At 42.7% G+C, this 27,508-nt stretch overlaps 1 protein-coding gene and 1 long non-coding RNA gene across 2 annotated transcripts in view; both read left to right on the top strand.

Moving 5' to 3' along the window:
- The window catches only part of ONECUT2 (one cut homeobox 2), a 72,627-nt gene extending 58,171 nt beyond the window's left edge, over positions 1–14,456 (top strand). Inside the window, exon 2 of the mRNA XM_083702835.1 lies at positions 11,899–14,456. Within this exon, the coding sequence (XP_083558961.1) occupies positions 11,899–12,185 (287 nt within the window). The 3' untranslated portion in view covers positions 12,186–14,456. The remainder of the gene's footprint in view (positions 1–11,898) is intronic.
- A 2,688-nt stretch (positions 14,457–17,144) lies between these two features.
- On the top strand, positions 17,145–27,271 carry LOC310827244. The gene is made up of 2 exons (XR_014556251.1): positions 17,145–18,086; positions 18,117–27,271. It is a non-coding gene; the product is annotated as an uncharacterized lncRNA (long non-coding RNA).
- The last annotated feature ends 237 nt before the right edge of the window (positions 27,272–27,508 follow it).

Genomic DNA, 27,508 nt, shown 5'->3' with positions numbered 1-27,508 from the left:
AGATGCTGTCTAGGTTTGTCACTGCTTTTCTCCCAAGAAGCAGGCGTCTTTTAATTTCTTGACTGCTGTCACATCTGCAGTGATCATGGAGCCCAAGAAGGTAAAATCTCTCACTGCCTTCATTTCTTCCCCTTCTATTTGCCAGGAGGTGATGGGACCAGTGGCCATGATCTTCATTTTTTTGAAGACATGATAGGGGTACACAAAATGTTGCATCTCTCTCTCTCTCTCTCTCTCTCTCTCTCTCTCTCTCTCTCTGGCAGCAAAAATACAAAAAGAAAGTGAAGTTACTAACAATTTGCTGCTCTTTTATGACACCCAAAGTTGTGGCTGCTTCACTCTGCGTGCGCTGCTTGTAAAGAAACTCAGATGAGTCAGATTAAGGTTTTTGCTTGGGACATTTGGGTCAAACCAGTGGTATAGCATGGGTTGTCAGCACCCGGGGCAAGGCAAGTAATTTGTGCCCCCTAACCCGTGGATTGCGCCCCCTAAGCCGTGGATTTGCGCCCCCTAACCCTAACCCCCAGATGTTGCGCCCGGTGCGGCTGGCACCCCCGGCACCCCCCACGCTACGCCACTGGGTCAAACCCAAATCTGGCCAGCAGAGTTCTCAGATCCAAATTTTAGGTCAAAGCAGATTGCAGAAGCCATTCAACACACTTGCAGCTTTACTGAGAAATCCAAAATGGGACCTGTACTCCCTGGCATGAAAATCCAGCTGCTTCTGTGGAAGGAATGCAGGTCTCTCAGTCCCCTTCTCTCCTTCCAAGGCCTTGAGTTAGCAGGTGGGGTAGGTCACAAACAAGGTCCCCATTGCAAGAAGCAATGCCTGCCACTCTGAACAGAGACTAATCTTGACAGCCAATTCTGCCTTATACACATGCAGAGGCGCACACACATTATACCAGTTAACATGGCGTGAAAGCTTTCCAAAATCTTCCCAGCCTGCAAAAATGGCTCAATATGCAGAATGCATATGTTGCAAGTTTGGGGGAACATACCAGATTCTGTTTCAATTCTCCTGGCAGTGGGCTCTCCATATCATCACTCATCTTTGCAGCCGGTCTCTTGTCCTCTAGTTACCAGAGTCTGCATTGTTAGATGTCTGGTAAGAACTAAAAATGTTCTTGTTTGACATGACTTTTCCTTTCTTTTTTTCTATCTCTCGAGGCTTTTGCTTCTGAGAAATCACCTGATGCAATGGCAGCTTCCTTCTCTGGCTGTGAATGCTAATGATTTTGCTGAGTGCCTCACCAGAGCGTCCCTCCGAGCCTTTCGGAGATTTCCTCAACAACGTTTTCCAAATTTCCCTGGCAAGTAGCTGACATTTCCTTATTCCCTTCCAGGGACAGCCTCAAGACAATCCATCCCAGAGACAGCTCAGCTCAGCAGTGATAGTCCAAGACATTTTGCTTCCTGAACCAAAGCGCCAAGCCGTGCCCCTTGCCCACCCCCCTCCATAGAAAGGCCAATCCTTTCACACATCAATGCCCACCTTCATCTGTCTCCTTCATCTGGCTTGCTTCCTTGGAACAAGGATTTAACAACTGCGGCTGCCCGGGTTGAAATGTACCCAAATGATGTTACTCTAAGCAACTCGCTTCACTTGGTGCTATGGTAGAGCTGGCCCTATAACCCACAAATTACAAATAGATTAAATTAATCAAACCACAGAGCCTAGGACTTGCCGATCAGAAGGTCGGCAGTTCGAATCCCCACAACGGAGTGAGCTCCCTTTGCTCGGTCCCTGCTCCTGCCAACCTAGCAGTTCGAAAGCACTTCAAAGTGCAAGTAGATAAATAGGTACCGCTCTGGTGGGAAGGTAAATGGTGTTTCTGTGCGCTGCTCTGGTTTGCCAGAAGTGGCTTAGTCATGCTAGCCACATGACCCAGAAGCTGTACGCCGGCTCCCTCGGCCAGTAAAGTGAGATGAGCGCCGCAATCCCAGAGTCGTCCATGACTGGACCTAAAGCTCAGGGGTCCCTTTACCTTTACCTATGATTATGATTATACCCCACACACCTGGCTGGGTTGCCTAAGCCACTCTGGGCAGCTTCCAACACATATAAAAACATAATAAAACATCAACCATTAAAAATCTCCTGATACAGGACTGCCTTCAGATGTCTTCTAAAAGTTGTATAGTTATTTATCTCCTTGACATCTGATGGGAGGGCAATCCACAGGGCAGGAGCCACTACCAAGAAGACCCTCTACCTGGTTTCCTGTAAGGTCACTTCTTGCAGTGAGGGAACCGCCAGAAGACCATTGGAGCTGGACCTCAGTGTCCGGGCTAAACGATGGAGTTATGCAGGACCACGTCCGAAAAGGGCTTTACAGGTCAGCACCAACACTTTGAATTGTGCTTGGAAGCCAGTGTATGACTGGTCCACACACACTCAAGAGTGCTTAAAGCAGGAATTGCCAATCTGTTTAGATCCATGGGCACATGTGGATTTCTGGGTGAATGTGCGTTCAGTGGAACCTTGGGTTACATACCGTCCTCCTTATGAATGCTTTGGGTAACGAGCTCTGCTAACCCGGAAGTAGATCCCTCTACAGTGGTACTTCAGGTTACAGACGCTTCAGGTTACAGACTCCGCAAACCCAGAAATAGTACCTCGGGTTAAGAACTTTGCTTCAGGATGAGAACAGAAATTGTACGGCGGCAGCAGGAGGCCCCATTAACTAAAGTGGTGCTTCAGGTTAAGAACAGTTTCAGGTTAAGAACGGACCTCCGGAATGAATTAAGTACTTAACCCGAGGTACCACTGTAGTTGCAAACTTAGCCCAGGAGCGGAAGTCGTGCATCGGCAGCAACGCAGCAACGGGAGACACCATTAGCAAAAGTGTGCCTCATGTTAAGAACAGTTTCGGCTTAAGAACAGACCTCCAGAACAAATTAAGTTCGTAACCGGAGGTACCACTGTAATGATAAAAACAATTTAAAATATCTAAAAACATATAAATGGAGGAATTAAATGTAGCGCTACGGCAATCGTTCTATCAGTGCAAGCATTTTACTTTGCCGGACAGGACAATCTCCCCTGTCCTCCCCCTGCACAACATTCTGGGGGTTCTCCCAAGATAATTTTGTGGGGCGTATGGGGAGAAGAGAGCAGGGGACAGCCCCACTTCTGCTTAGCAGGACTCATTAGTTGAATCCTGCCCAAAATGCTTTTAAAATGATTTGAATGGCAAAGTTGTTATGAAACCACAATCTAAAAATATTATGAGGAAGGAAGGAAGCTGATAGGGCTATGTCCATTGCAGTACATTTTAATACTTGGTAAATGCTTGTCAGCATCTTCAAACCTCAGTCAAATGCAGCTGTGCGATACACATATAAAAATAACCACCCTCCCCATTTAATAGGAGGGAGCATAAAGGGGGACGGGCATGCAAAGTAGCTATGTGTATACTGCAGCAAGTTATGCCTTGGGACGATGGTTGTCTGCACTCAGAGCTGTCTGCAATAATACAGGGAAGGGCCATAGCTCAATGGCAGAACATCTCCTTTGCAACATGCAGAAGGTTGCAGGTTCTTGTTTTTTTTTAAAAAAAGTTTTTATTAACAATTTCAACATAACAAATTATCAAAACATATCATATTCATTATTTCTCCCCCTTTTCCCCACTCCCCCTTCAAACCCTCCCTCAGCTCCTCTCTCTGATTTCTCAGCACATATTACTCTCTGCATGTTATAAAGCTATACATATCCTTACATTATCTATCTATCATGTTATCAACTAATAAATTTGTGTATTCAAAACCTGCCAAGAAGTCCAATTCATTCTGTTGTTTTTTTTAGATAAATTGTGAAAAGCTCCCATTCTTCCTTAAAGTCACAGTTGTCCTTGTCCCACAATTTGTATGTCAATTTAGCCACCTCTGCGTAGCTCATCAATTTTTCTTGCCACTGTTCTTTCGTTGGGATTTCGCATTCTTCCATCCTTGTGCTATCAAGACTCTTGCTGCTGTTGTAGCATAAATAAATAAGTTATTTGTTTTTCTTGGCAGGTCTTGTCCTACAATCCCTAACAGAAATACTTCTGGTTTTTTTACAAATGTCATTTTAAACATTTTTTTTCAATTCATTATATATCATTTCCAAAAAAAAAAATAACTTCTCTACATTCCTACCGGGACGCAGGTGGCACTGTGGGTTAAACCACAGAGCCTAGGACTTGCCGATCAGAAGGTGGGCGGTTCGAATCCCTGCAACGGGGTGAGCTCCTGTTGCTCGGTCCCTGCTCCTGCCAACCTAGCAGTTCGAAAGCACGTCAAAGTACAAGTAGATAAATAGGTACCACTCCGGCGGGAAGGTAAACGGCGTTTCTGTGCACTGCTCTGGTTCACCAGAAGTGGCTTAGTCATGCTGGCCACATGACCTGGAAGCTGTACACCGGCTCCCTCGGCCAGTAAAGCGAGATGAGCGCCGCAACCCCAGAGTCGGCCACGACTGAACCTAATGGTCAGGGGTCCCACCATTCCCACCACATATGATAAAAAATCCCTTCTTTCTCTTTACATTTCCAACATATGTTTGACCCGGTTTTGTGCATTTTTGCTATCTGTACTGGTGTAATATACCATCAGAAGATTGCAGGTTCATTCCTCCAGCATCTCCTGGTAGGGCTGGGAGGGACTCCTGCCTGAAACTTTGGAGACCTGCTGTCAGTCAGTTGTGGACAATACTATGTGTGTTAGGCTCACCACAAGGTAATTTATTGTGCTTCTATCCTCAAACATTCCTGCCTCAATCCCAGCGCACTCTACAGTCTGCCCGGAAACAAACCCTCAAGATTCCTCGTGCAAATTTCACACGCTTCGCTGAACATGTATTTCTGGTGTGTAGCGTGGCACTGGGTTTTGTTGTTGTTGTTGTTGTTTTGCAGCTATGAGATGTGATTTCAAATTCAGTGATTGGGGCAAGGGGAGATGAGGAGGGCAGAGAAGACCCCCCACAATTCCTTTTCCAGAGCAAACTTAACAGCTGGAGGAAAGTATTTACCGAATCGCATGGAGACGCATTCAGCCTTTGCATTATTTATTGTTCGCTACTGAGAAGGATAAGGCCATGAATTAGTGATGTGATAAAATAACCTCCCAAAAAACCTTTTAGGAACTACAGTGAAAAGGTAAGAGCTCCTGATCATATTCCGTAACTTCTCTTGGCTTTTTGCGGGACCATATTGGAGACAGGCATCATAAATAAATAACCTAAGTGAAGCAAAAAGAAATGGGGGGGGGGAGTGTTGAGGTTGGGGAAGAAATCTCATACGACTCTAGTAAACCAATAATTATTCCACATACACACAGTTTAAGACTTGGGGGGGGGGTATTAAAACCTTTAAAAAAGCCTCTCTTAGTTCCTGCCTAGTGAAAAGTACAACTAGGAACAATGACAATGGAGCAAGGTCTTTTTCAGTGGTGGCCCCTCATTTTGCAATGTCAGGCTCATCTGACACTTTCAGGTGCCTGGTGAATACCTTTTTTATTTTCCCAGGCCTTTTAAATCCATTTTAGACTTGAGCCATTTTTTCTCTTAGCAAAAGAGTATATTGCTGCTGCCATTTGTTGAGGGTTGGGGTTTTAGACTAGACGGCCCTTTGAGTCCCTCCCAACTCGATGTGGGTTTTGTGACTTTTAGGTTGTTTTATTTCTTCTTGTGGACTGCTCCGAGAACTTTGTAAGGCAGTCCCACTGTAAGTAAAATAAAATAAAAATGAAACTTGATAAAAGCCACAACGTTGTCATTTAGGATGTATTTGCTTAGCGGTGCAGGCAAGGTGCTCTTCATATGCTCAGAGGTACTCTTGCCTTCAGTAGGACTTCACATGTTTGAAACCTGAGTTGACAGGTGAGGAACAGGCGATTGGTGGCATTCACGAATTGGAGAATCCGATGGGTGATTGGGTGGGTGATTGGTGGCTGCGGCAAGGCCTGCTGACGATTGGCTGCTGCTGCGGCAATTGTGTGTGTGATTGGTGGCTGATGGCGGCAAGTTGGCAGACAATTGGTCGCCTTGTCAAGGTGTGCAATTTGCAGTGGCGGTCAGGCGGGTGAGGGATTGTCAGCAATCCCACCCCAAAAAAAGGGGTGTCTTACACACGGAAAAATCCGGTAGTTTCCAGAGAGACAAAGGCAGGTATTGGTGTGGTTACATGAGAATAATAATAGACTGGCTTACTTTACAAGGGTAACTGTAAGGGTAACTGAAATAATGTTTGTGATGATAGTGATTTAGTAGTAACACCCGTTTGTAGGAATGTGTCTTGAAATGAAGCCACAAATACAGGCCATCATTATAATGGTGCTGGGGACTGCTGGCTGCTGTTTCTCTCTGCGTGCACTCATTCTTGGCCATTTGCTTCCAGCCCCTGACTTTGCTTTGTCCGGCACTGGCTGCCTTTTCCCTCTCATCAGGAAAACAGCAACTAAGCATGAGATGAGGGCTGAGATTGGCTTGGTGGCTGCTGATGTCGTATTATTGGTTATCAGCAGTGATTTGTTCCAGTAGGAAATGGGTATTTTGGAAAGGGGAAAGGTTGCAAAGTATCCTGAGCAGCTTGTTCCCTTCTCTCTCTCATCTTTCTCCTTCCCAAGGCAGAAAAGAAGTTTAGGAGAATGTGAACAGAAACTCTCCTAAGTTTGCAGGGCTATTCATACTACTGATACTACTATTAGTAGTTGCTAGTAGCAGCGGTGGAGCAAACTGATCGGGGGCCTGGGGTGGCACATGTACCCTGCTCCCAGGAGCAGGGCCAGCCAGGGCAGGATGCTCCGCGGGGCCTCCAAGGAGTCTACTACTAGTACTAGTAAAGGCAAAGGGACCCCTGACCATTAGGTCCAGTCGTGGCTGACTCTGGGGTTGCGGCGCTCATCTCGCTTTATTGGCTGAGGGAGCCGGTGTACAGCTTCCGGGTCATGTGGCCAGCAGGACTAAGCCACTTCTGGCCAACCAGAGCAGCGCATGGAAACACTGTTTACCTTCCCACTGGAGCGGTACCTATTTATCTACTTGCACTTTGACGTGCTTTCGAACTGCTAGGTTGGCAGGAGCAGGGACCGAGAAACGGGAGCTCACCCCGTCGCGGGGATTCCAACTGCCGACCTTCTGATCGGCAAGTCCTAGGCTCTATGGTGTAACCACAGTCCCGGTGGGAATGTAGAGAAGTTAATTTGGGGGGGCAAGTCCTAGGCTCTGTGGTTTAACCCACAGTGCCACCCCCGTCCCACTAGTACTAGTAGTTACCATTATTATTACTACTAGTACTATTCCTATTCCACTTATTATAGTTGTTGCTGTTGTTATTATTCCTAAGGTCTGGAGTCATAAGAGTCATAGAACTGAGTTTTATCAAGGGATGAGGATGCATATATTTTGGTGCCAAGATCTCACAGGAGCCAGCTGACTCACATAAGAGCTTGGCATCAAAACTAGGACATCCAATCAGGAGCCAGGATGGTGAAATTGGGATTGTTGACGGGCATGTTATTCCTATCCAGGTAGGGTCAACATGCATAATAATAATAATAATAATAATAATAATAATAATGTAGAAACAATCTGCCTTGGGCCCGTTTCTATCTGGGTGAGGAATCCTGCATCTAAACACTTGCTGCAGACATGCTTCTTCCACCTGATTCAGCCCTTCATATGCCCAATCAGTCACTGCAGGGGAAGACCTCCTGCAGATCTTATCACAAGATTCATTCCATAAAATATAGGAACCAGGCCTTTAGTGTTGTGGCATCTACTGCCCTTGGAATCCCCTCCCCTTGAATATTAGAAAGACGCTATCTGTTGTCTTTTTGGCATCTGCTGAAGAGTTTCAACAAGCAGCCTAAGGCTGCATTCAGACAGCATTCATTCCATTTCCCCAGTGTTTCCACATCTGATGTTTTCTGCCTGTTATGTGATATTTCGCACACTCCTTGAAATCTAGCAGATGTGTTGCACTCATTTTCATGATGATTGCTTCCAGAAAAGAAAAAGAAAGGTTTGTAACCTCGTTAAGCCAGAAGGTTGTAGGATTTCCATGGTGTAATTTCCCCACATTTGTCATACATCATACCATTGGGCACAATTTGGGATGGCATTCCAGCAGACAGTTCTTTCCTGCCATTTTCATGGATAAATCATGTGGGAACGGAAGCACCCATGCGTATAAAAGGCACATGATGTCAGAAGGCTAACACCCAACAGAGGAACACTTTAACCCAATCCAAACCAACCCCAGCCATGTGCAAATGAGGTTTGGTTTGCCCTGCTAGTGTCTAAACTGAACCTAAACAGTTTATCAAAGGGCATTGTTTTGTTTTGTTTTGAAATACATGTAGATCAGGCATGGCCAAACTTGGCCCTCCAGCTGTTTTGGGACTACAACTCCCATCATCCCTAGCTAACAGGACCAGTGGTCAGGGATGATGGGAACTGTAGTCCCAAAACAGCTGGAGGGCCAAGTTTGGCCATGGCTGATGTAGATGTTCCACACGGGCTTTCCACATTTCATCCAGGGAACTTCAGTTCTGCAAATGTGCATTTGGCAAGGCCTTTCCATGCTCAAAACAAGGAGGGGAGGAGAATTATGTTGGCTCAGCTTTGTCTCCAACCATGTGCATTAACTTAGCAGATTAATGTTGCATTTACTCAGCATAGTACTGCCGAGCGGAGCAGGAAATATAGTACTGTAGAGTTCATGGGAGTAGATATAAAATATTAGGTCAAGATTGTCTGACCCGCTATGCTAAAAGAGTTATTTGTTCTGGATTCATTTCACAGCCGTTTTCACTTGCTTCAAGAATATGCTATATTTTGCCTGCCAGATTATCGCTATTTTGTAGGAGGGATTCGAGAGCATACTAGGTTTGTGCAATTAAAGCACTTTAAAGTGCTCTGGGGCTCTAGTGCAACAGATTCACTACTATTTAAAAAGCATGCTTTTTTTAGCTTAGAAAAATGATGAATGAAGGATGAACAGGAAGGCGTACGAACACCTTGCAAGCAAATCAGGATAGCCACTTCTCATTGTCATGTAACTGCTCTGCAAACAAATCAGAGTAAATGCTCAGTAATTACCATAGTCTAACCTCTGCATAAGCTTTCTGCAAGCAAATCTGCATGAATGCCCAATAAACAGATCGTCTGGAGGAGCCCCGAGGCTGCCAATTCTAACCACAGCAAGTCACAAGTAAGTCCTGTTGAACAGGGACGTGGGTGGCACTGAGCCTCTTGGGCTTGCCATTCAGAAGGTTGGCGGTTCGAATCCCTGCAACAAAGTGAGCTCCCATTGATCTGTCCCAGCTCCTGCTAACCTAGCAGTTTGAAAGCACGCCAGTGCAAGCAGATAAATAGGTACCACTGCGGTGGGAAGGTAAACAGTGTTTCTGTGCACCCTGGTTTCCGTCACGGTGTTCCGTTGCGCCAAAAGCGGTATAATCATGCTGGCAACATGACCCGGAAAGCTGTCTGTGGACAAACATTGGCTCCCTCGGCCTGAAAGCGAGATGAGCACCGCAACCCTATAATCACCTTTGACTGGACTGAACCGTCCAGGGGTCCTTTACCTTTTACCTGTTGAATTCAGTGGGGCTTACTCCTGAGTAAGTGGCATTAGGATTGCAGCCTAACACAGGGCTGGATTTGAGGGACAGCAAACCCACAGCTGTAGGAATCAGGCAGAGAAGCATGTCTGCTGAAGAGACCCTGTAGGAAAAGAGCGAAATGCTTCCATTTGGGAATATATCCTACAGCGTTCGGATAATCAGGTCTCTTAATTTGGGGGGCGGAGGAGGGAATCAGTAGTGTTAGCCAACACTAATAGCTATATCTTTTGTAAATACAATGATTTAACTGTGTCTGCGGTAATTCTTCCCAAGGGATTAACACAATCCATTGTAAGACCTGCATTTCACTTTGTTTTGAACGTAGATTTCTCCGTGTTCGTTTCCATGAATCTGTGAATGCCCAGCTTTCATTTAGGATTGTGAGGAAGATGTGAATCTGTCCATAGAAATCAGTGATTGGGATTTAACACACTTTTAAATGTGTCGGGGGGCAGGTTGAGTTAATGTTTTTGTTTGCATGTGTTTTTATGTCTTTATATGTTATGTGTTTTTATGTTGCAAGCTGCCCTATGAGGGCAGTATATATATTTCATTTTAAATGCTAATGCTATTTTAGGATGCATCAATGGAAGTGCAGGGGCTAGATCAAGGGATGTAATAGTCCCACTCTATTCTGCCTTGTTCAGACCCAACCTGGAGAACAGCGTCCAACTTTGGGCACTACAATTTAAATAGGATATTGACAAACTGGAACATGTGCAGAGGAAGGCAACCAAGCTGGTTAAGGGTCTGGAAACCAAGTTTTATGAGGAATGTTGAGAGAGTTGGGTATGTTTAGTCTGGGTAAGAGGAAACTGAGAGGTTACAGGCACAAAATATCTTAAGGGCTGTCACATGGGGGATGAAACAAGCTTGTTTGGAAGGAGGAATTTTGATTTGGCTCACATGTAAAGGTGGACCTTTTAAATTCGCACTTTCTGAATCAATACACAAAACTGAAATGCAGCCGCCCTTCAAAATTCACACTGCTCCCAATTTTGCAATGCAGCTCTCCAGCCAAGTAATGTGTACAAAATTCACATACTGGGGAGAAGTGTGGGGAGACATGCACATATTGGTGAAAAGGACGTGTAGAATGCATTACATTAGGGGAAATGGGATAAGAATGGGCACATTAGGGAAAAAATACAGTGGTACCTTGGCTTACCTTAATCCATTCTGTAGGTCCGTTTGTAAACCAAAACAGGTTGTAACCCAAGGCGCGCTTTCGCCAATGAGGCCTCCAAATTTTTTTTGTCGTAATCCCCCCCCCAAAAAAATGGGTTGTAATCCCCAAAAAAGTTTACAAACCGGGACACGCACTACCGGGTTTGACGTGTTTGTAATCCAAAATGTATGCAAACCAGACTGTTTGCAAACCAAGGTACTAAAATGCTGTTGAATTTTCACAATGACTTTTAAAAAAAAACCAAAACCAAACCAACCACAAACTAATGTGCAAATCTGGATAACTGAACTTGAGGCTGGAAAAATGAGAAACTGAAATGGTGCGATTCATCAAATTTGCCTAATATACACATTTCTGCAATGTAGTTTCCCCGAAAACAATTCACTTTTGTATGTTATTTTGATATGCTTCTTGTACACATTACTTCTCCTGCCAATCTAGCAGTTCGAAAGCACATCAAATCGCAAGTAGATAAATGGCGGGAAGGTAAACGGCGTTTCCGTGCGCTGCTCTGGTTTGCCAGAACCGACTTAGTCATGCTGGCCACATGACCCGGAAGCTGTACACCAGCTCCCTCAGCCAATAAAGCGAGATGAGCGCTGCAACCCCAGAGTTGGTCACGACTGGACCTAATGGTCAGGGGCCCCTTTACACATTACTTGGCTGGAGAATTCACTGCTGCAAAATTCAGAGGCGTGCAAATTCCGAAGGATGGCTATTTGCGTATTGTTTTGGATAGTACAGAATAGGGTAGGTTCCCTTTGAAATGTGAGCAGTTTCTCCTCCATTCCTAGGGGCAGAGCCATGGTAGTCTGCCTATATGCTAATGCCAACCCGGTTAATTACACACTCTGTATTAACGGAGATGGTTTTTACTATGCACTTCGCCTGCATTAGTCACTCCCAGTCAGAAAAGATGGGCCTGGGCAGGTTGGATATTGACGTTTCTGCAATTTGCACAATAAAAGTTTAACAGTTGACATCTACTCTACAGCTTCATCAATGTTTTCAATGTATCACCTGCTCAGTTGACTGGTACTTATGCATGCATTGATTCTCTTTTTCTCTCTCTCCTCTCTCTGTTTCTCTTTCCTAAGCATGCAAACGCAAAGAACAAGAACCAAACAAAGATAGGAACAACTCCCAGAAGAAATCTCGTCTGGTTTTCACTGATCTCCAACGCAGAACACTTTTTGCCATCTTCAAAGAGAACAAACGTCCGTCCAAAGAAATGCAGATCACCATCTCTCAGCAGCTGGGCTTGGAACTTACCACTGTCAGTAACTTCTTCATGAATGCTAGGAGGCGGAGCCTCGAGAAATGGCAGGATGATCTGAGCACCGGGGGGCCCTCCTCAACCTCCACCACTTGTACCAAAGCATGATCGAAAATCAGAATCTAAATTGGGCACAACTCAACTAATATATATATGAAAAGGAATGGATTCTTCCTGGGGCCCTTCACTGGTGATATGAAAGCACAAACCTCTTAAAACAGTAATACTGATTTACAACACAGGGCATTTTTATTTTATTTAAATGGTTTTTTAGGGTTTTCTTCTTTTAAAAAAAATATATGTGCAGGTCAAAAATACATTGAAAGGCAAGACTAAGCATGTCTGAAACAGACGTAGGTCGTGCATGACCCAAATTAATCCAGGGTTATCATGACAGAGCCAACGGAAGCTGAAAATATTCATCAGCTTCGAGGGCCAAGGAATCGGTCAACAAGACAGCATCAACTTTGCTAAGATTTGTTCACCAAAGGAAATCCAAAGACACTGGACCTATTTTGTTTCCAACATGCTTAGTTTCTCCACACTACTATACCAAAGCTCACAAGCATTGAAACATACAAGTACTGAGCACAAACTTAATCTAGACCTAAGAACATGGGGGGGTTATTTTAGAAACTCAGGCATTGTTACATTAAACATTTTCAGAACTATCCGACTTGCTTTCTCTTAAGGGGGGGGGATGTCAATGGAGATAAGGTCTTGGATCAGTACGATTCGGTTCCCTTGAACCCAAACTATCAAGCACAAAGACACCAGAAAACAGGAACAGCTCTGGACTCTTTGCCTGTTCTTACAAGACGTGCTCGGAGTTAGGGGGTGTTAGCGAACACATTGGTTTCAAGCACACTTTAGCAGGTCTTCACAATTTCTATTTGTACATAGTGCAGACACACACTCAGGAAGCCAGATTAAGATGCTACCACAGATAGAGCAAATGCAACACTTGAAACGCTCTAGACTTTATTTTATATTTTTAAAAAAACCACTAATGGTGAATATGTCCTAAACAGTTATGAGACATCCAATTTCATCCCGTCACTTATTTATTTAATTATTATTATTATTATTTTGGCCACATCCATTCTGTGTTTGAGTTAGTTGGTGTTTCCAGGCAGGAAAATAAAGCCAATGCCTTCATAACTTCACTGACCACTGGAGCACTTACTCCAAGTCTCTTCCATGGATAAAAAGCATCCCACCCACCACTTCATGTAAGAATGCAACACACCAAAGATGCAGGATATTGCAAGCCAAAGACCATTATAACTTGCCATTTCCCAACGTCATCGTCATCGCCATTGTCCTTGTCATCAGTGTAGTCAGGTTTTGAATATGTTAGAAGTAAACACCAGTCAATGTACGGCTCTATTCCAGTTCACCTGTCCAGTGAGCTGAAAGAGACAGTGTTCTCAAGTGAAGCATCAAAGATAACTTTTATTCTCACTAAGGTACAGTGTTCACCTAAGGATACCCACACACAACACACACCATCATTCTCATCAGAATTGCTATGGTCACTCAATGTGCATATTCACCAGTGAATAGCCCCCCATTCCTTGGAACACCACTTGAGTGTTCAAAAGCAAGCCAAATGCTGTAACGAAACTTTAAAGACACTTGAGACTCTTTTATGTACTACTTAATCGAAACCAAAGAAACTTTTTCTGCACCTACTTCTTCTGCAACAAACTGTTCCATTTAGGGGGGGGGGGGATAAAGAAATGAATAATAATTTAAATAAAAAATAAAAAAAACCAAACCAAGGAAGCACGTCAGGAAACAAACCAATGCTAACACACTGTGTTTTGACAGACATCTTGGGACATTTTTAGGAAGCAGAGTTCAAAGAAAGGGTTGACAAGAAAGGAAACGAATGGAAAAGCCAATGGGGATTGCTGCTTCATTTTGACAACTCAGTAATCTTAAAGTTGAAGATTGTCTTTAATTTGTGCCTATGCAGTTTTTTCAAAAGAACAAGGAACAGAGCAACCGAGACCTCAACAGCTACAATACCAAAGATGAGGATTTCTCACGACTTTTAGTTCAGTTCATTCTTCCCCCCCTTGCACAGCTAATATGCGTATAGCACGATTGATCTGTGCAAAGGTAAATTGATTCTGTTTCTTTTGAGCAACAAAAAACAAACACACAAAAAGGATGATATTTTTCTTTTTAATATTAAAAAGTTCTTTTCTTTTCTTTTTCCAATTTCTGCTCTCACGTGGAATCTCCCAAAGGATTCCATGGGCTCCAAGTATAAGATGTTGGGATACTAAGCTAATGGATCTTCTCCAACCCGATGTTGTGCGTGTGTGGAGTGGAGAAGCATCTTACTCTTTAAATGATAATTTTGGCTCAGTGGGTTTGCATATGTTATGTGATTTTTAAATGGTAACCTAGGAGACAGGGGTCAGAGGACAACTTTTGTGAATGCAAATGAATGGTATGTGTTCTTGTTTCATACTTGAGGAATCTCATACTGTTGGAAAGGAGCCTGACACATATAATCCAGGCAGTGAATAGTTAGTTCTTTCTCAGATCTTTGGGCAGTTTAACTTCACTATCCAGTGTCCTGCACATGGCCATTAAGTCTTGACCACTCAGGTCCAGATCTTCCCACCAGACCAGTGTTTCTCAAATTAGAAAATCATAGACCTTCTAGACCTTCTAGCTCTTTGGTCCCCACACCACCAAGCAGGCCCAAACAATCCTATGCCTAGCTCCTGCTCACACAGTATACAGCTCTGATTCATCCACAGTTCTACAGCTTCTTCCCTCAGATTCATATACATTCACTCTTCCTGGGAGACCTCCCTCTCTGAACTCAGGAACTGGACATACAACATCAGAGATGCATGACTCTACCCTTCTCAGTCATCAATGTGAGTGGAGTGGTAATCCTTCCTTTGGAGAACCCAGAATATTGAAAGCGTATTAAGTAATAACACACCACCACCCTGGTTGAGAAACACTGTTCTTGGTGACTTTTTAAATATTGCGGACCCACCAATGGTATTCTGTCTCCATCGAGAGCCTGCGTTCTGTTAATTCGAGCTAGTAATGAAATTTTCATAACGGCTATATGCAAAATCCACCTTCAGTCACCCCACTTCAAAGGGGAACCACCTGTAAGACACCTCCAACTCCTCTGTGGGGTGTTGATTTGCTGTTTGGGAATCAATACCTTAAGCCGGATGAGGAGCTGGCGATGTTGACTTGCAGGTATCATCCACACCCATTAAAATTGTTGCTAGTATTGCCAGACTTTGGTAGCAAAACTCTCCCCTTCTTTTTAAAAAAACAATTATGGACTAAGCTCTCAGCTCAGATCCATCACTATAACAATAACAGGGTGGTTATGATTAACTTCATTGTAGGAAAGGATTTGGAACTGTTTCACCTGTAGAACAAACTTGGATTCTTCCATGAGAAAGAGTTCAAGATGAAACGTCTTTTCAAATCCTAACCTGAAGATCTAAAGGAAAAGCACCCAAAATTCATTCCAAAGTGCTGTGGTGTGAGAGGTGGATTTTGCTTATATCAGAAGGGAGTGTTGGCCCTAAAAGTCTTGGAGCCAAAAACCTAAATTTCCCCTTCTAATTATTTTAAGAATTGCCATGGCAGAAACTGAAAGCCTGGCTTGAGATCCAACCATTGCCACAGTGGCTTCTCAATGGTCACAGAACATCAACACTGAGTGAGTTTTGCAAAGCCTCTTGTGCAAATGAAAAGGGTCACGAGGTCCATGTGAAAGTCCGGGTATGGTCAGATCCAGGCATCGGCAGATCCCTCCAAAATAAGATACACACTTTGCATCTTGGGTCATGTTCTATTCAAGAATGTTCACTTATGCAATGCTGTCGATTCATTCTTGCATTTGATTTGCTCATATGTCTCAGACGTCTACTTGGGATGAACATGGTACTTCAGCTGAAGGGCAAAAGGTCATTTCCAACCTCTTCAAATACTGCTCTCTGTTTTTCCTTTGCTTGCCAGGGAGAGATGGGTGATTCTGGGGGACTTCCTAGGCAGCACAGTCAGATCAAGCAGCTCACTGGCCAAGACTGTCAGGCCTCACTCTTGCCCTGCATGAACTGAGAGTGTGCCCTATATTACAGCAGCCCCTTCCCCTGTGGCTGTGTGTACATTGCAGGGAAACATTAGCAGCGATAAGCAAGCTGTCTTTCTCGGAATGCTTGTGTGCCATGCTGGCTGATCTTAGGTATCCAGGAAGCCCTGATAAGACCCCAGGAACTCTAGAGTGACACAGATTGAATGCCGTTGATCTAGAATCCATTTATATTGCCTTTTTTCCAGCTGTTGGTGAATGTGGGATTTTTTATATATATATCCAGGTGCTCACACCATCAGACGCACTCTGGACTGCAGAAGATGTTTCTAGATCATTTTTTAAGGGAGCACGGCCAGCGCTCCAATCCTGTCAATTGATACCATAGATCAGGCATCCCCGTAGATCAGTCCAGATGTTTTGGGACTACAGTCCCCATCATCCCTGACCACTGGTCTTGTTAGATAGGGATGATGGGAGTTGTAGTCCCAAAACATCTGGAGGGCTGAGTTTGGGGATGACTGCCATAGATGCTACAGGGAAAAGGTTTCGTTACACTCAGTCACTTGCAGAGTCTTTGCAGAAGTGTAAACGGCTGCAACAGGAGGGATTTCCTAAATTGCAGAAGTCCGCCTTTGTCCAAAGAGTATCTTGCATTGGTGTTACAAACTTTCAAGCAAAGGGGTAGGGAGTTTCCTTCCACATTTACCTGCTCCCACCCCACGCACTGGCATGACAGTACACACACATAACTGGTAAGGCAGGGATAACTAAGTTCTCCCCTATTCCTTGAGCTAGAACAGGGTTTCCCAGGCTTGGCCCTCCAGCTGTTTTTGGACTACAACTCCCATCATCCCTAGCTAGCAGGTCAGGGATGATGGGGAATGCATTCCCAAAACATCTGGAGACCAAAGTTTGGAAAACCCTGAGCTAGAACTACCCACTGAGACAGTATCAGAACAAATCCCGCCATCTATGGAAAGGCTAGACAACATTATAAACATCTCAGTGCTAAGATTGCTGTCCAAAGAGGCTTGTAATCTATGCGAGTCACAAGTCATGAAAGACCCCACACCCCATTTCTGTTATATGCAGGCAAAGAAGTCACAGTCAACGGCAACAGGAAATCTAGTTTAAAAACAAGAAATGTGGAAGACACAGATTTTGCATGTTAAGGGGAGTGGAATTCAGTTTTATCCAAGCACTTAGAGGCACCAGGGCTCAGGATAATTGCTGGTATTGTACTGAGCAACAGACCAGTACAAACGATACACTTGATGCAAGAGCTCTGCATTTTGACTGACTATGTTCTTCTTAACTAGGACCTCCCTTTCTACCCAAGCAAAATCCGCGTGAAAATATTTTACATGGCAAAAGGTTTAGGCTGCAATCCTACATTCGCCTACTTGGGAGAAAGTGCCATTTAACTCAGTGTGACTTACTTTTGAGTAGATGTGTATAGGATTGCACTGGCAAAGCAGTCAGCCAGAAATGGGAAACATGTGGCCCTGCAGCTATTGTGAGAAATCCATCACTCCCATCCAGCAAAACTGAGGCTCCCCATCCCTGCAGTAAGGCATACCTACATTACAAATTTATAGTGGGCTTCCCCTAAAAATCCCATGAAAGGTAGTTTGGGAAAATGCAGAGAAACTTCCTTTAGAGATCCTTAGCCCCCTGCTACCTGGGGACAAGTCAGAAATGTGGCTTTTGCTTATCATCACACATTAGGTCTTCCATTTACTCCAGGTTTGAGAGAGAGAGAGAGAGGGAGGGAGAGAGAGAGAGAGATTAAACTCAGAACAGTAGAGCATGTATCTCATTGGGTTTTTTCACATAGTCCGAAACATCAAAAGTATTCATCAGCATTGAACTGCATTCCTGAGGTCAGCACTGGCATTATGTGTGTGTGCACATGTGTACAAACACACACACAGACACACACACAGACACACACACACACACACACACACGGCAAGCCCTGGAAGGCAAAGCAACAGAACAGGAATCCCTAGGGATGAGGAGAAAGAGTTCCTGTGGAGAGCAGATTCATTGCACACAATCAAGGTGTGCTTTGCTAGGATTGGAGTGCCCAAGTGTTGATAAAATATACCTTATGCATAATTATGTTTTCGTGTGTGTGTGTGTGTGTGTGTGTGTGTGTACCCATTGCACATGGATATATACATATATAGACACACACATTCAGACTTACCTGCGGTCTTACTCTAAAGAGAACTCTGACAGCATTTCTGGCGTAATGGTCATATTGGTGAAAAGGGATAATCTCCGACTGTCAAATCCTGTCATCTGGTATATCTACTCAGGCATGAGACGCATATTCTGTTTTAATTATATGAATACGAAAGAAAGTGGTTAATGTTTGACATGCCATTTGCAGCTCCACCAATGGCTGCCAACAGTTTAGCTGGTGATTTCTACTCAACGTATAACACACATTCTTCCTTCTCTGAAGTTTTCCAGTGTCTCTGTTCCCATTACTTCTGTTCCTAACCTCTTGTGGTCTTATTTTGACTTGTCCCAGCCGTATTTCCTTCGTTGCAGTTGCACTGTTGGTAAACATTTATGTAACTTTGCCACCTGCCATTCACCGAATGACAAGGGCATCTTGGAGACATGGCAGCCATTGTTAAGATTTTAATTTTTTTTAATGTCTTGGCTTAAACTTCTGTATAATTGCATTGAGTACTGCTCATTTTGTGTGTTCTGCTCCACCAAATAATAGCGATATAGTATCCCAACATCTTCCTTACCTTTTATACTTGGAGTTTTTTTTTCATGGGCACATCCAAGATGAATTCAACTTTCAAGAAACCTTGGATATTGTTTAATCATCTGTGGAGGAACAAAGAATGTGCTTGATTACTTCGGTTGAATAGCTTTATACTGGATCTCTCTTAACTAAAGCTAAATCCAAAGACCTACGGAGGACAAAAACCAGCAAAACGTAAAGCTCAGACCGACTTACGGGAATAGCAACCTCCTTTTTTTTTACCCAAAAAAAAGAGGAGAAGGGGCAATGACATAGCTATGGGGGAACAAAAATTCTGATGTTTTTCTTGCTTGTCACCATATTTAAGTATTTTGTGATTTTTTTATATAGATTATGCTTGGCCTACTCTATATTTATTATGGGAATTATTATTTTTGCTATTGTTTAAAAGTTACGCCAGTCATCTTCAAAGCCTTTATTTCTTTCCTGATAATGTTGGGGCTATATTGGTGGTTATCGATCGTAAGATTTGCTTTGATGAGATCAAGACCTAAGCCGAAAGCCTTAGCTCCAGTTAAATTTTCCTTCCGACCAAAGCTTCTGTTGGTTCCAATGGAGCCAGTGCGCCATCTTGGATTTTCGGATGCGACTTTAGCTGGAGCTAAAACGGTAGGGTCAGATTTCTGTTGATTACCCTTTTTGTGATTATTTTGATGACGTTGCTGGTTATTTTGGTCGCGGCCCACTTGGATGTGCTCACAAACATGTCCCACTGAAATGAACCAAAGTTGTGCAGGAGCATGGATGCATGCTACTGCCGCAGATTTCAATGGGTCGTGTGCAAGAGCCTTTCCTGCTGGGCTGGGCCTTTTTGTTAGACTTAATTTGCTCTCCCCCCCCCCTTTATTTATCAACCCTAGAATCGTAGTGCATCCTAGATGCAAATCTGAGGTTAGCACATAAATTTAATGGGGAGGAAGGGAGGGAGTATTAGTAAAGTTCTGTTACAGACATGGGGGGGGGGCGGGGAGACAAGGTACCAAAAATATTAAAGAGTCCCCAACCCCTCTCCCCAAACTGCAGCATGCTTTATTTCTTATAATCAATCTCAATGGTTTTATAAAATGATTGACCCTTAAGTTATTTAATTTAATTCCTCCTCAAAATAATGAAACCAAAAAAACCCAGTGAGGGATACCTTTTTAATTATTATTATTATGGTACATAAGAGCCTTCATAATATAACTTATTTATTTAACTTATTCAGCATCTACTGCAGGTGCCCTTGTATAGTTTATATTTTTATTTTTTTTATGAAATCAACTTAAAGCACTACAACTTATTTGCTGTCAGAACAACAGAGTGATGATGATTTTTCTTTTTTCCTTTTCTCTTTTTGGACAAGCAAGGAATATTTTGTCTAAACCATGCATTCAGGAACAACAGGGGATTTTTTAAAGAAAAAAAAAACCAAGACACTGCAACACTTTGCCTGAACTTTGTGGCTTTTTAAAAACTTAAGCTGGGGGAAAAAATATAAAATAACAACAAGCAAAAAATAATAATAATAATAAACGAATAAAAAAACCTAAAAAGAGAGAAACCCTTAAAGTAGCTGCTTCCAAGAATGAACTTTGTGTGTGTGTAAAAAAAAAATAATTAAAAGGATTAAAAAAAACTGAAAAAGGAAAAAAAAAACTTTCTATTTCTAGTGAGAACCAAAGAGGCTACCTCACTGACTTTTTCCATTTGTAATTTTAATCGTGTTGATGATACCAAAGATACCAAAGATTTCTTTCTCTGTGCGGTCTGCATTTTGCTTGTGCTCTTTATAGTTTTAACTTTTCCTCCTTTACCTCCAGTATGTACAGCTGCAACTTAGATGCCCCGTCCTCTGTCCCGACAAACACCGTTATCAGAGGGAACTGCTAATTCTGACAAAGTCATTTTCTGTGTTTTATCCTTCTGCCACCCCCTCTTCCCCCTGCCCCAGTCCCTACCCACTGCCTCCCAAAAAAATGAGACCCACAGCTTGATCTCAGGCACAGTTGCCTTCTTACAGCAAGAATGATCCACATGCAGAAAAGAGAGGGGTGTGGGTGTAGCTGATGGAATTGCCCAGCAATTTTTGCATCATGACGCTCACACTTGCAACTCTGAAGGGTGGCAGCATGCATGCCTTTCTGGAATGACCTGAATCAGAAAGACGTACAAAATCTATCATCGCGCTCCCTGGAGCGGGCTCTCCAAGTGCCCCTGTTTTCCAGGGACAGTCCCTGATTTACAGAAGCCATCCCAGTTTCTGAATGTCCTTCATTTTCCTTAGGACACCCCCATTTTCATCAGATAAATGTTGGGGGGTATGGAGTTACATGACCTCCAAGCCAAGGAGATACGCAACTGCACAATCTTTAGAAGACATCTGAAGGCAGCCCTGTATAGGGAAGTTAAAAAAAGGACGAAGTTTTATTATGTTTTTATATATGTTGGAGTGGGTGGAGCAACACAGTCAGATGGGCGAGGGTATAAATGGTAAAATTATTATTGTGGGATAGGACATCCCTGTTTTCATCAGAGAAATGTTGGGTGCTCTCCTGGAGTGGCCTTAGCCAGCTGAATGGGAATGTGAGTCCCTTTATGGAATCTAGTTAAGTTTCCTGGATCTAGTTGCCCATGACTGCAACTTCATTGGGACTATGGCCTGGGACTGATGGGGAGAGACAGTCGCTTGGTGCTAGGACACAGGCTATGCACCCAGAAGGGCGCAGGTTCAACCACTGCCTTCGCCCATTAAAATTAAATAATGTATCGCTGCTGAAGGAAGCATGAGATACACTACAACGATTACTGTGGATTACAATTGATGGGTAACAGGTGGTAGCAGCTTAACTCCTGAGAGAATGCAGCTCTTGAAGACCAAAATTGTTGCCCGCTACTAGCTAGCTGGACCGGACCAATGGTCTGACACAGCATAATTTTGCTTGGTTTGTTCATAGACATGCAGCAAGTGCACCAGTTTTAAGGGGACTCGCATTAACTTGAGGGGAGCATTCAGACTCTGTGTAAGACTGTGATTATAGATTCCCATCCTTGGATGTAAGTTCCACTGAGATCAATGCAATTTCCAAGCAGGTGAGTTTAGGGTCCGGGTCAAATAAATAAATGTGCTAATCATACCCTTAAAGCAGGCTTTGCCTAACCCGGCATCCTCCCAGTGTTTTGGACTACGATTCCCATCATCCCCAGATGGCCGGGGATGATGGGAATTGTAGTCCAAAACATTGGGAGGGTGGGCAGGTTGGTGAAGGATGCCCTAAATTATACCCTTCCTTGGAAGTAAATCCAACTAACACCAGTGGTGCCTACTTCAGAGCAACTGTGGCTGGACCATCAACCTATGCATTTGTTTAACTTCAGTTTGCCCAGTGTTCTTCTGGCTTGTGGCCATTTGGAGGTGGAGCTCCAGCCATGTGGGCTTCTGTGCATGCACAAACTTCCAGAACGATCATGTTTCATTTCAGCAGAAGCTCAGCAAGGCATCTCTTCAAATGCAAGGAACAGCCACTTCATTGAAGAGCTTGATTCTCATGCAAGCTTCTGCACAAGGATCAGGGTAGATGTGTTTGAGATCAAGCTGTGGGGATCTACAAAGTAAAGAAGGCAAATGTGTTGAACATGAGTCATATTTTATTGCTATTCTTGTTGTTCCTAGGAAATTACCTCAGCCGTTGTTGTTTCTCCTTCTGCTAGCTGCTAAATACTTGTTGGAAATATCTGAGGGACTTCACCCAAGATTTGTTGACACCATTTGATTCTGGCATACTCAGGTTGTCTGTGTGTCTTAGTTTACAATACATAGTCATTTATTTCAGGACAGTCCTCTACTAGAAATCCAGTTTAAAGGGATAAGAAAAGAGAGTAAACAAAAAATCACAAATATGCATCTTTTGATTATTATTATTATTATTATTATTATTTGAAAAAGAAAACCACAGGCAGATTAAATCAGTATAGTTCAAATGGTAAATGGAGCAATGGCCTGCCCCAGTGTAAGGCAACTTCCTGTACTCCAAAATATTCAAAAGACCTTGTGAAATGTGCTTTCAGAAGTTCCTCACAAACTCTGAGGAGAACTTGCTTCCAGGTTTTTCCTGGGCTCAGAATTCCATAAAAATGACGCAGGAGAAGACCCTTTCCAAGCCATCACCAATTTGGCCTCCCCAAAAAGAACACCTGGAGCAGGAACTCACTGTCCCGGGGGGGGGGGGGAAACCTGCTTCTTAGAATACTGTTTAAACCATCTCTATTCTGCCATTTCCCAGCCTAAAAATTTGCAAAGCTCATTTTACCTATTCCCAGAGTTTAACCATCAACCTCACCCTGGAAACAATAGCCCTGTGAGGCGAAAAGGGGTGGGATGGGGGAAGCCGTGGCTGTTTATAATAGTATATTAATGTATAGTGCAGATGAGACCTTGGTTTAGTTTAGTTATTATTATTATTATTATTATTATTATTATTATTATTAATGCCTATTTCTAAGAAAGATCCAAGGCATCTTACAGCAGATTAAAATATACAAAAAGTAAAATGAGACAATATTATATACAAATGTAATTAATAATAATAACAATGGTTCCTCTCCCATCTTCCACTTTGCTTTTTTCCAACAAGGTTTTAGCAGATCGGCATAGATTTTTTGACGTGCAAACTGTGCCCTTCGTCAGTTCAACACAACGAAACCCCAATCCTGTCACAGATTCCTTTTTGCCTTCGCATCCTTCCTTTCCCCTCCTTCCTCCCATCCCCTCCATATGATGTACTTCACCCCCCTCCCACCGCCACCAGTTTCTTGACTCCTATTGTGTAAAGTTTTCTACATTGCGTATGGCGATATGCCTTCAACATAGAGCTATAATAATTCTCAGGATGCCTTCCATGTGTGGAAGACAATGATTGATCCTTTGTGTTGAGCCCTTCCCGGCCGGGCCCTCCATCGACCTCTCGCCCTGCAAGGGAACGTCGAAGGAAGTCCCAGAGCCTGGACACAGAAAATGATGCAAAATTGGCAGGGTCCTTTGATGGCAAACCACATTTCCTATCAGACTCATGCTTCACGTGCAAAGTGTGAACTTACCACAGGATGAGTGCCTTGCTTGAACCAAAGCAACGATTTTGCCAGTCTAGACCTCTCTGTGCTTTTTTTTTAATTCTTCCTGTGAATACCTCAGCGTCAACTGGGCCGCCATATTGTAACTGGTGGGCTTATTGTACTGTGGTGCTTTGCAATGCAACCCTGCAAAGAACATGACTTGTAATAATAATACCAAAGGTCCTTTCCTTTTCTTCTTCTTCTCCTCCTCCTCCTTTTCCCTCCTTCTCTTCCTCTCCTCTCTCTTTCTTCATGGTTCCAAAGCTTTAAAATATAACCATGGGCATGTTGGCAACGCAGACCGCTCAATTCCTTACCGAATTTTCTCAGATATACCTCATAGATGATAGTGTTTAGAGTAATGTTATTATAGCGTATGTAATAAATTATTCACTTGTTTCATTTTGGTAACTGTGATTTAAAAGAAATAAAAAAAGCTTTATACGTTTTAGGTTGTGCTTTTGTAATAGACAGGAAAAAAAAGGTGCGCTTAAAGTTGTATGTCCGTCTTTCTTCCCTTTGGATTTTTATTTATTCTGGATTGGGAAAAGTTGCAGAATGAGCCCAAAGTTTACAGTTTTTCATATTTTGCTGAAGAAACAATCTGTGTTAATTTGCTCTGTTGAAGAAGAAAAAAAAGTATGATTTATTTTCTACATTTGTGCTACTTGGTCTGAACAATTAATTGTTCTGTGTTAACGGTGTAGTATTATAATTAGCAACTGCTATAATTTCAGTGCTATAATTTTGATGCATGAGGCAAAAGAAAAAAAACTTAGCAGTGTAATGCATTGTGGTTCTTAATAGCAATTTCTTTTTCATTTGGAAATAGATGTTTCCCTTTCATTTGATGAAATTTATTTATGCATGAGAGCCTGTTATCCGTTAGCGGTTGTGAAACAGTTTGTGTATACATTGCATTTAGACTGTGAAAAATGTGCACAGTTCTGTCTCATACAGTTGAAATATTGGTTTGCAAAGTGAAGGTATTTCCATTCTAATATGCATTTAGATCAGTGCACATTGGGGAGAGAGAAAAAACCCACACCCAGTCCAAATTAGATTCAAATTATAATGTTAACAAGAAAGATTGGCCAGTCGGCAGTTCCCTGTTTCTAAGACAAATGTCACTTATATGTGGGTACTTTGACACCTCTTAATTGGAAATATGAGTCAGCTGTGCATTGTTTTCCAATACAAAAGGAGTTCCTTTGGCTTTATGGTTAAAAAATAAAATAAAATAAATCTCCAGCAATACATGAAATATTATAGCAAATTTATATAGTGATTCTGAGAAGATGAAGAAGAAAGAGCAGCAATTTCCCCCTTAGCTCTGCTGGGAATGAACACCATACAGATGGTCCAGTGCTTTATTTCTCTTGGGGTGTATACAAGGTGGTCAATGTTTGGCATAAGCCAAACCCCACCGGAATTAGCAGGGTCTGTTCAAGTCTTGTTGTCTGCTGTGACTGACAACAGGCTCTTTTGGTAGTTCAGTCTTTAAAAAAAATTCAATTAAAAAAAACACACCCAACACGGTTATAATAGCTACTCATCTACCTTGCCTATGCAACTGTATTTCACTTTTCAAGTGTGTCCGAAGGGTGTTTGTCCGTTTTGTTTTGTACCTCACCAAAAAAAAAGAGAAAGAAAGAAAATGGGGACAGCCTTCTTTAGAGGACAAAGTAGGGCGCCACGGCTTATATTTACGAAGGTATATTTTGGAGACAGGTCAAGAATGCTGTGCACTCTATTCTGACTCGGTCCTTTCAGAAGCATTTTGCTAAGGAGGGTGGGCAGCAATAGATTTTGGTCCTTGGTTAGGACACCTTCGCTGATTCCAACCACGAACGCAAAAATTGGACACCCACAAGATCTGGTCCAGCATTTTGGAATCAAAGGCTGCCTCAACCATATAGGCAGGGTAGACCTTGGGCCTGCCATTATCAGATGTCAAACACGGGTTCTTGCATCTGTCTCAGCCAGCTCCTTGCAAGAGTGCTTTGCAGAATCCTTGTGGTTTAACAAGAATGATGGGGTACACTCTCAGGCTATGAGAGGAATTCCTTTTGGCCCAATCCCTGCAGCACACTCTCCTGTTAAGGGTAGCACACAATACTTGAACCAGCCTTGACCAAATTAAAACAAAACCAAAACCATAGTATGTGGCAGAACTGGCCTGTCATTAGCACACCGGATCTCCTTTGGGTTCGTTACTGGTCCCATTTGCAAACTTTCTGCCTCAACCCATCCACCCGGCCACACCATAAAGCCAAAAAAACTGCTAAGTACACTTTACTATGTTTAGGAGAGTGCCACTTAGGAAATAGGCCGTGTGTGGGAAACGGCAGTCTGCTATACAAGACGACGTCCAACATTAACATCCGTAGTGTGTTTCTATGTCTTTTGTCATTAAGAATATATTGGACGTGTGCTTTACATTAGTGCAAAGGAACATATTTTTTATTTGGCCTTATAAAAGTAGATTGTGATAAACGAAAGCTTTGTACTATAGTCTGTTTATTTTTGTTTTCCTATTTATCTGCCAAAGATGGTACTGGATACAAGGATTTTAAATAGGTTTTTTTGTAAGACAGTTAATGATTGTAATAGTGTTTAAAAAGAAAAAGAAAAAAAACTTCCCAAAAGCTTTATATGTTCTTCCGCAATAAGCCGAACCAAATATCTGTTTCAAGGGAATTCCAGTCATGCTAACAGATTCACAAACCATAGTTACCCAAAATGCAGCCGTTTGTTGTAATGTTTGCATAACACTCAAATGCATTTATTTTATTTTATTTTTTTCTTTCGATCCAAAGGAAATAAGGGGTATGTGAGAGAATGGCAATGCCAGCTGCTGTTTCGCCAAACAGCAGGTGGTCCAGCTTACTAAGTTTTGCCAAGAATACTTGTAATTTAAGGTATATTTTATAACGCCATTATATGTCTTGGGTTTTCGTTTTCGTTTTTTTGGTTTTTCTTTTGTGAAGGTGATATGTTAAATCGAGTGTTCCAGACAAATAAAAGTAGCTACAGAATGAATGTTATTTTATTATTAAATGGTTTTTACTCAATTATTTGTGCCAACAGACATCCTTTACCTTAATAACAAATTACTGTATATGTGTCAAAGTCTTAATTTATAGTTCTTGATGTGAAAATAAAGAGAAAAACACGTATGGTTTGTCAAAGTTGAATAAATGAAGAATGCCTACTCTTTTTTATTTTTTATTTTACTTTACTTTTATTTTGTTGCATCCCCTTGCACAAGACACACCTTGTTCCATGGACAAAAAGAGAGCGATTGCCTGAAACCCTGCATAGCCTCTGCCAATCATTGTAGACACTGAGTTATGCCCAAATGTTGTGAGTGGTTAAGAGCAGTAGACTCATAATCTGGTGAACCGGGTTCGCTTCCCCGCTCCTCCACATGCAGCTGCTGGGTGACCTTGGGCC

Source organism: Podarcis gaigeae, assembly GCF_964106915.1.
Source record: "Podarcis gaigeae genome assembly, chromosome: 11".
NCBI classification, from domain to species: Eukaryota; Metazoa; Chordata; class Lepidosauria; order Squamata; family Lacertidae; genus Podarcis; species Podarcis gaigeae.
This window is presented reverse-complemented; position numbering and strand designations above follow the sequence as displayed.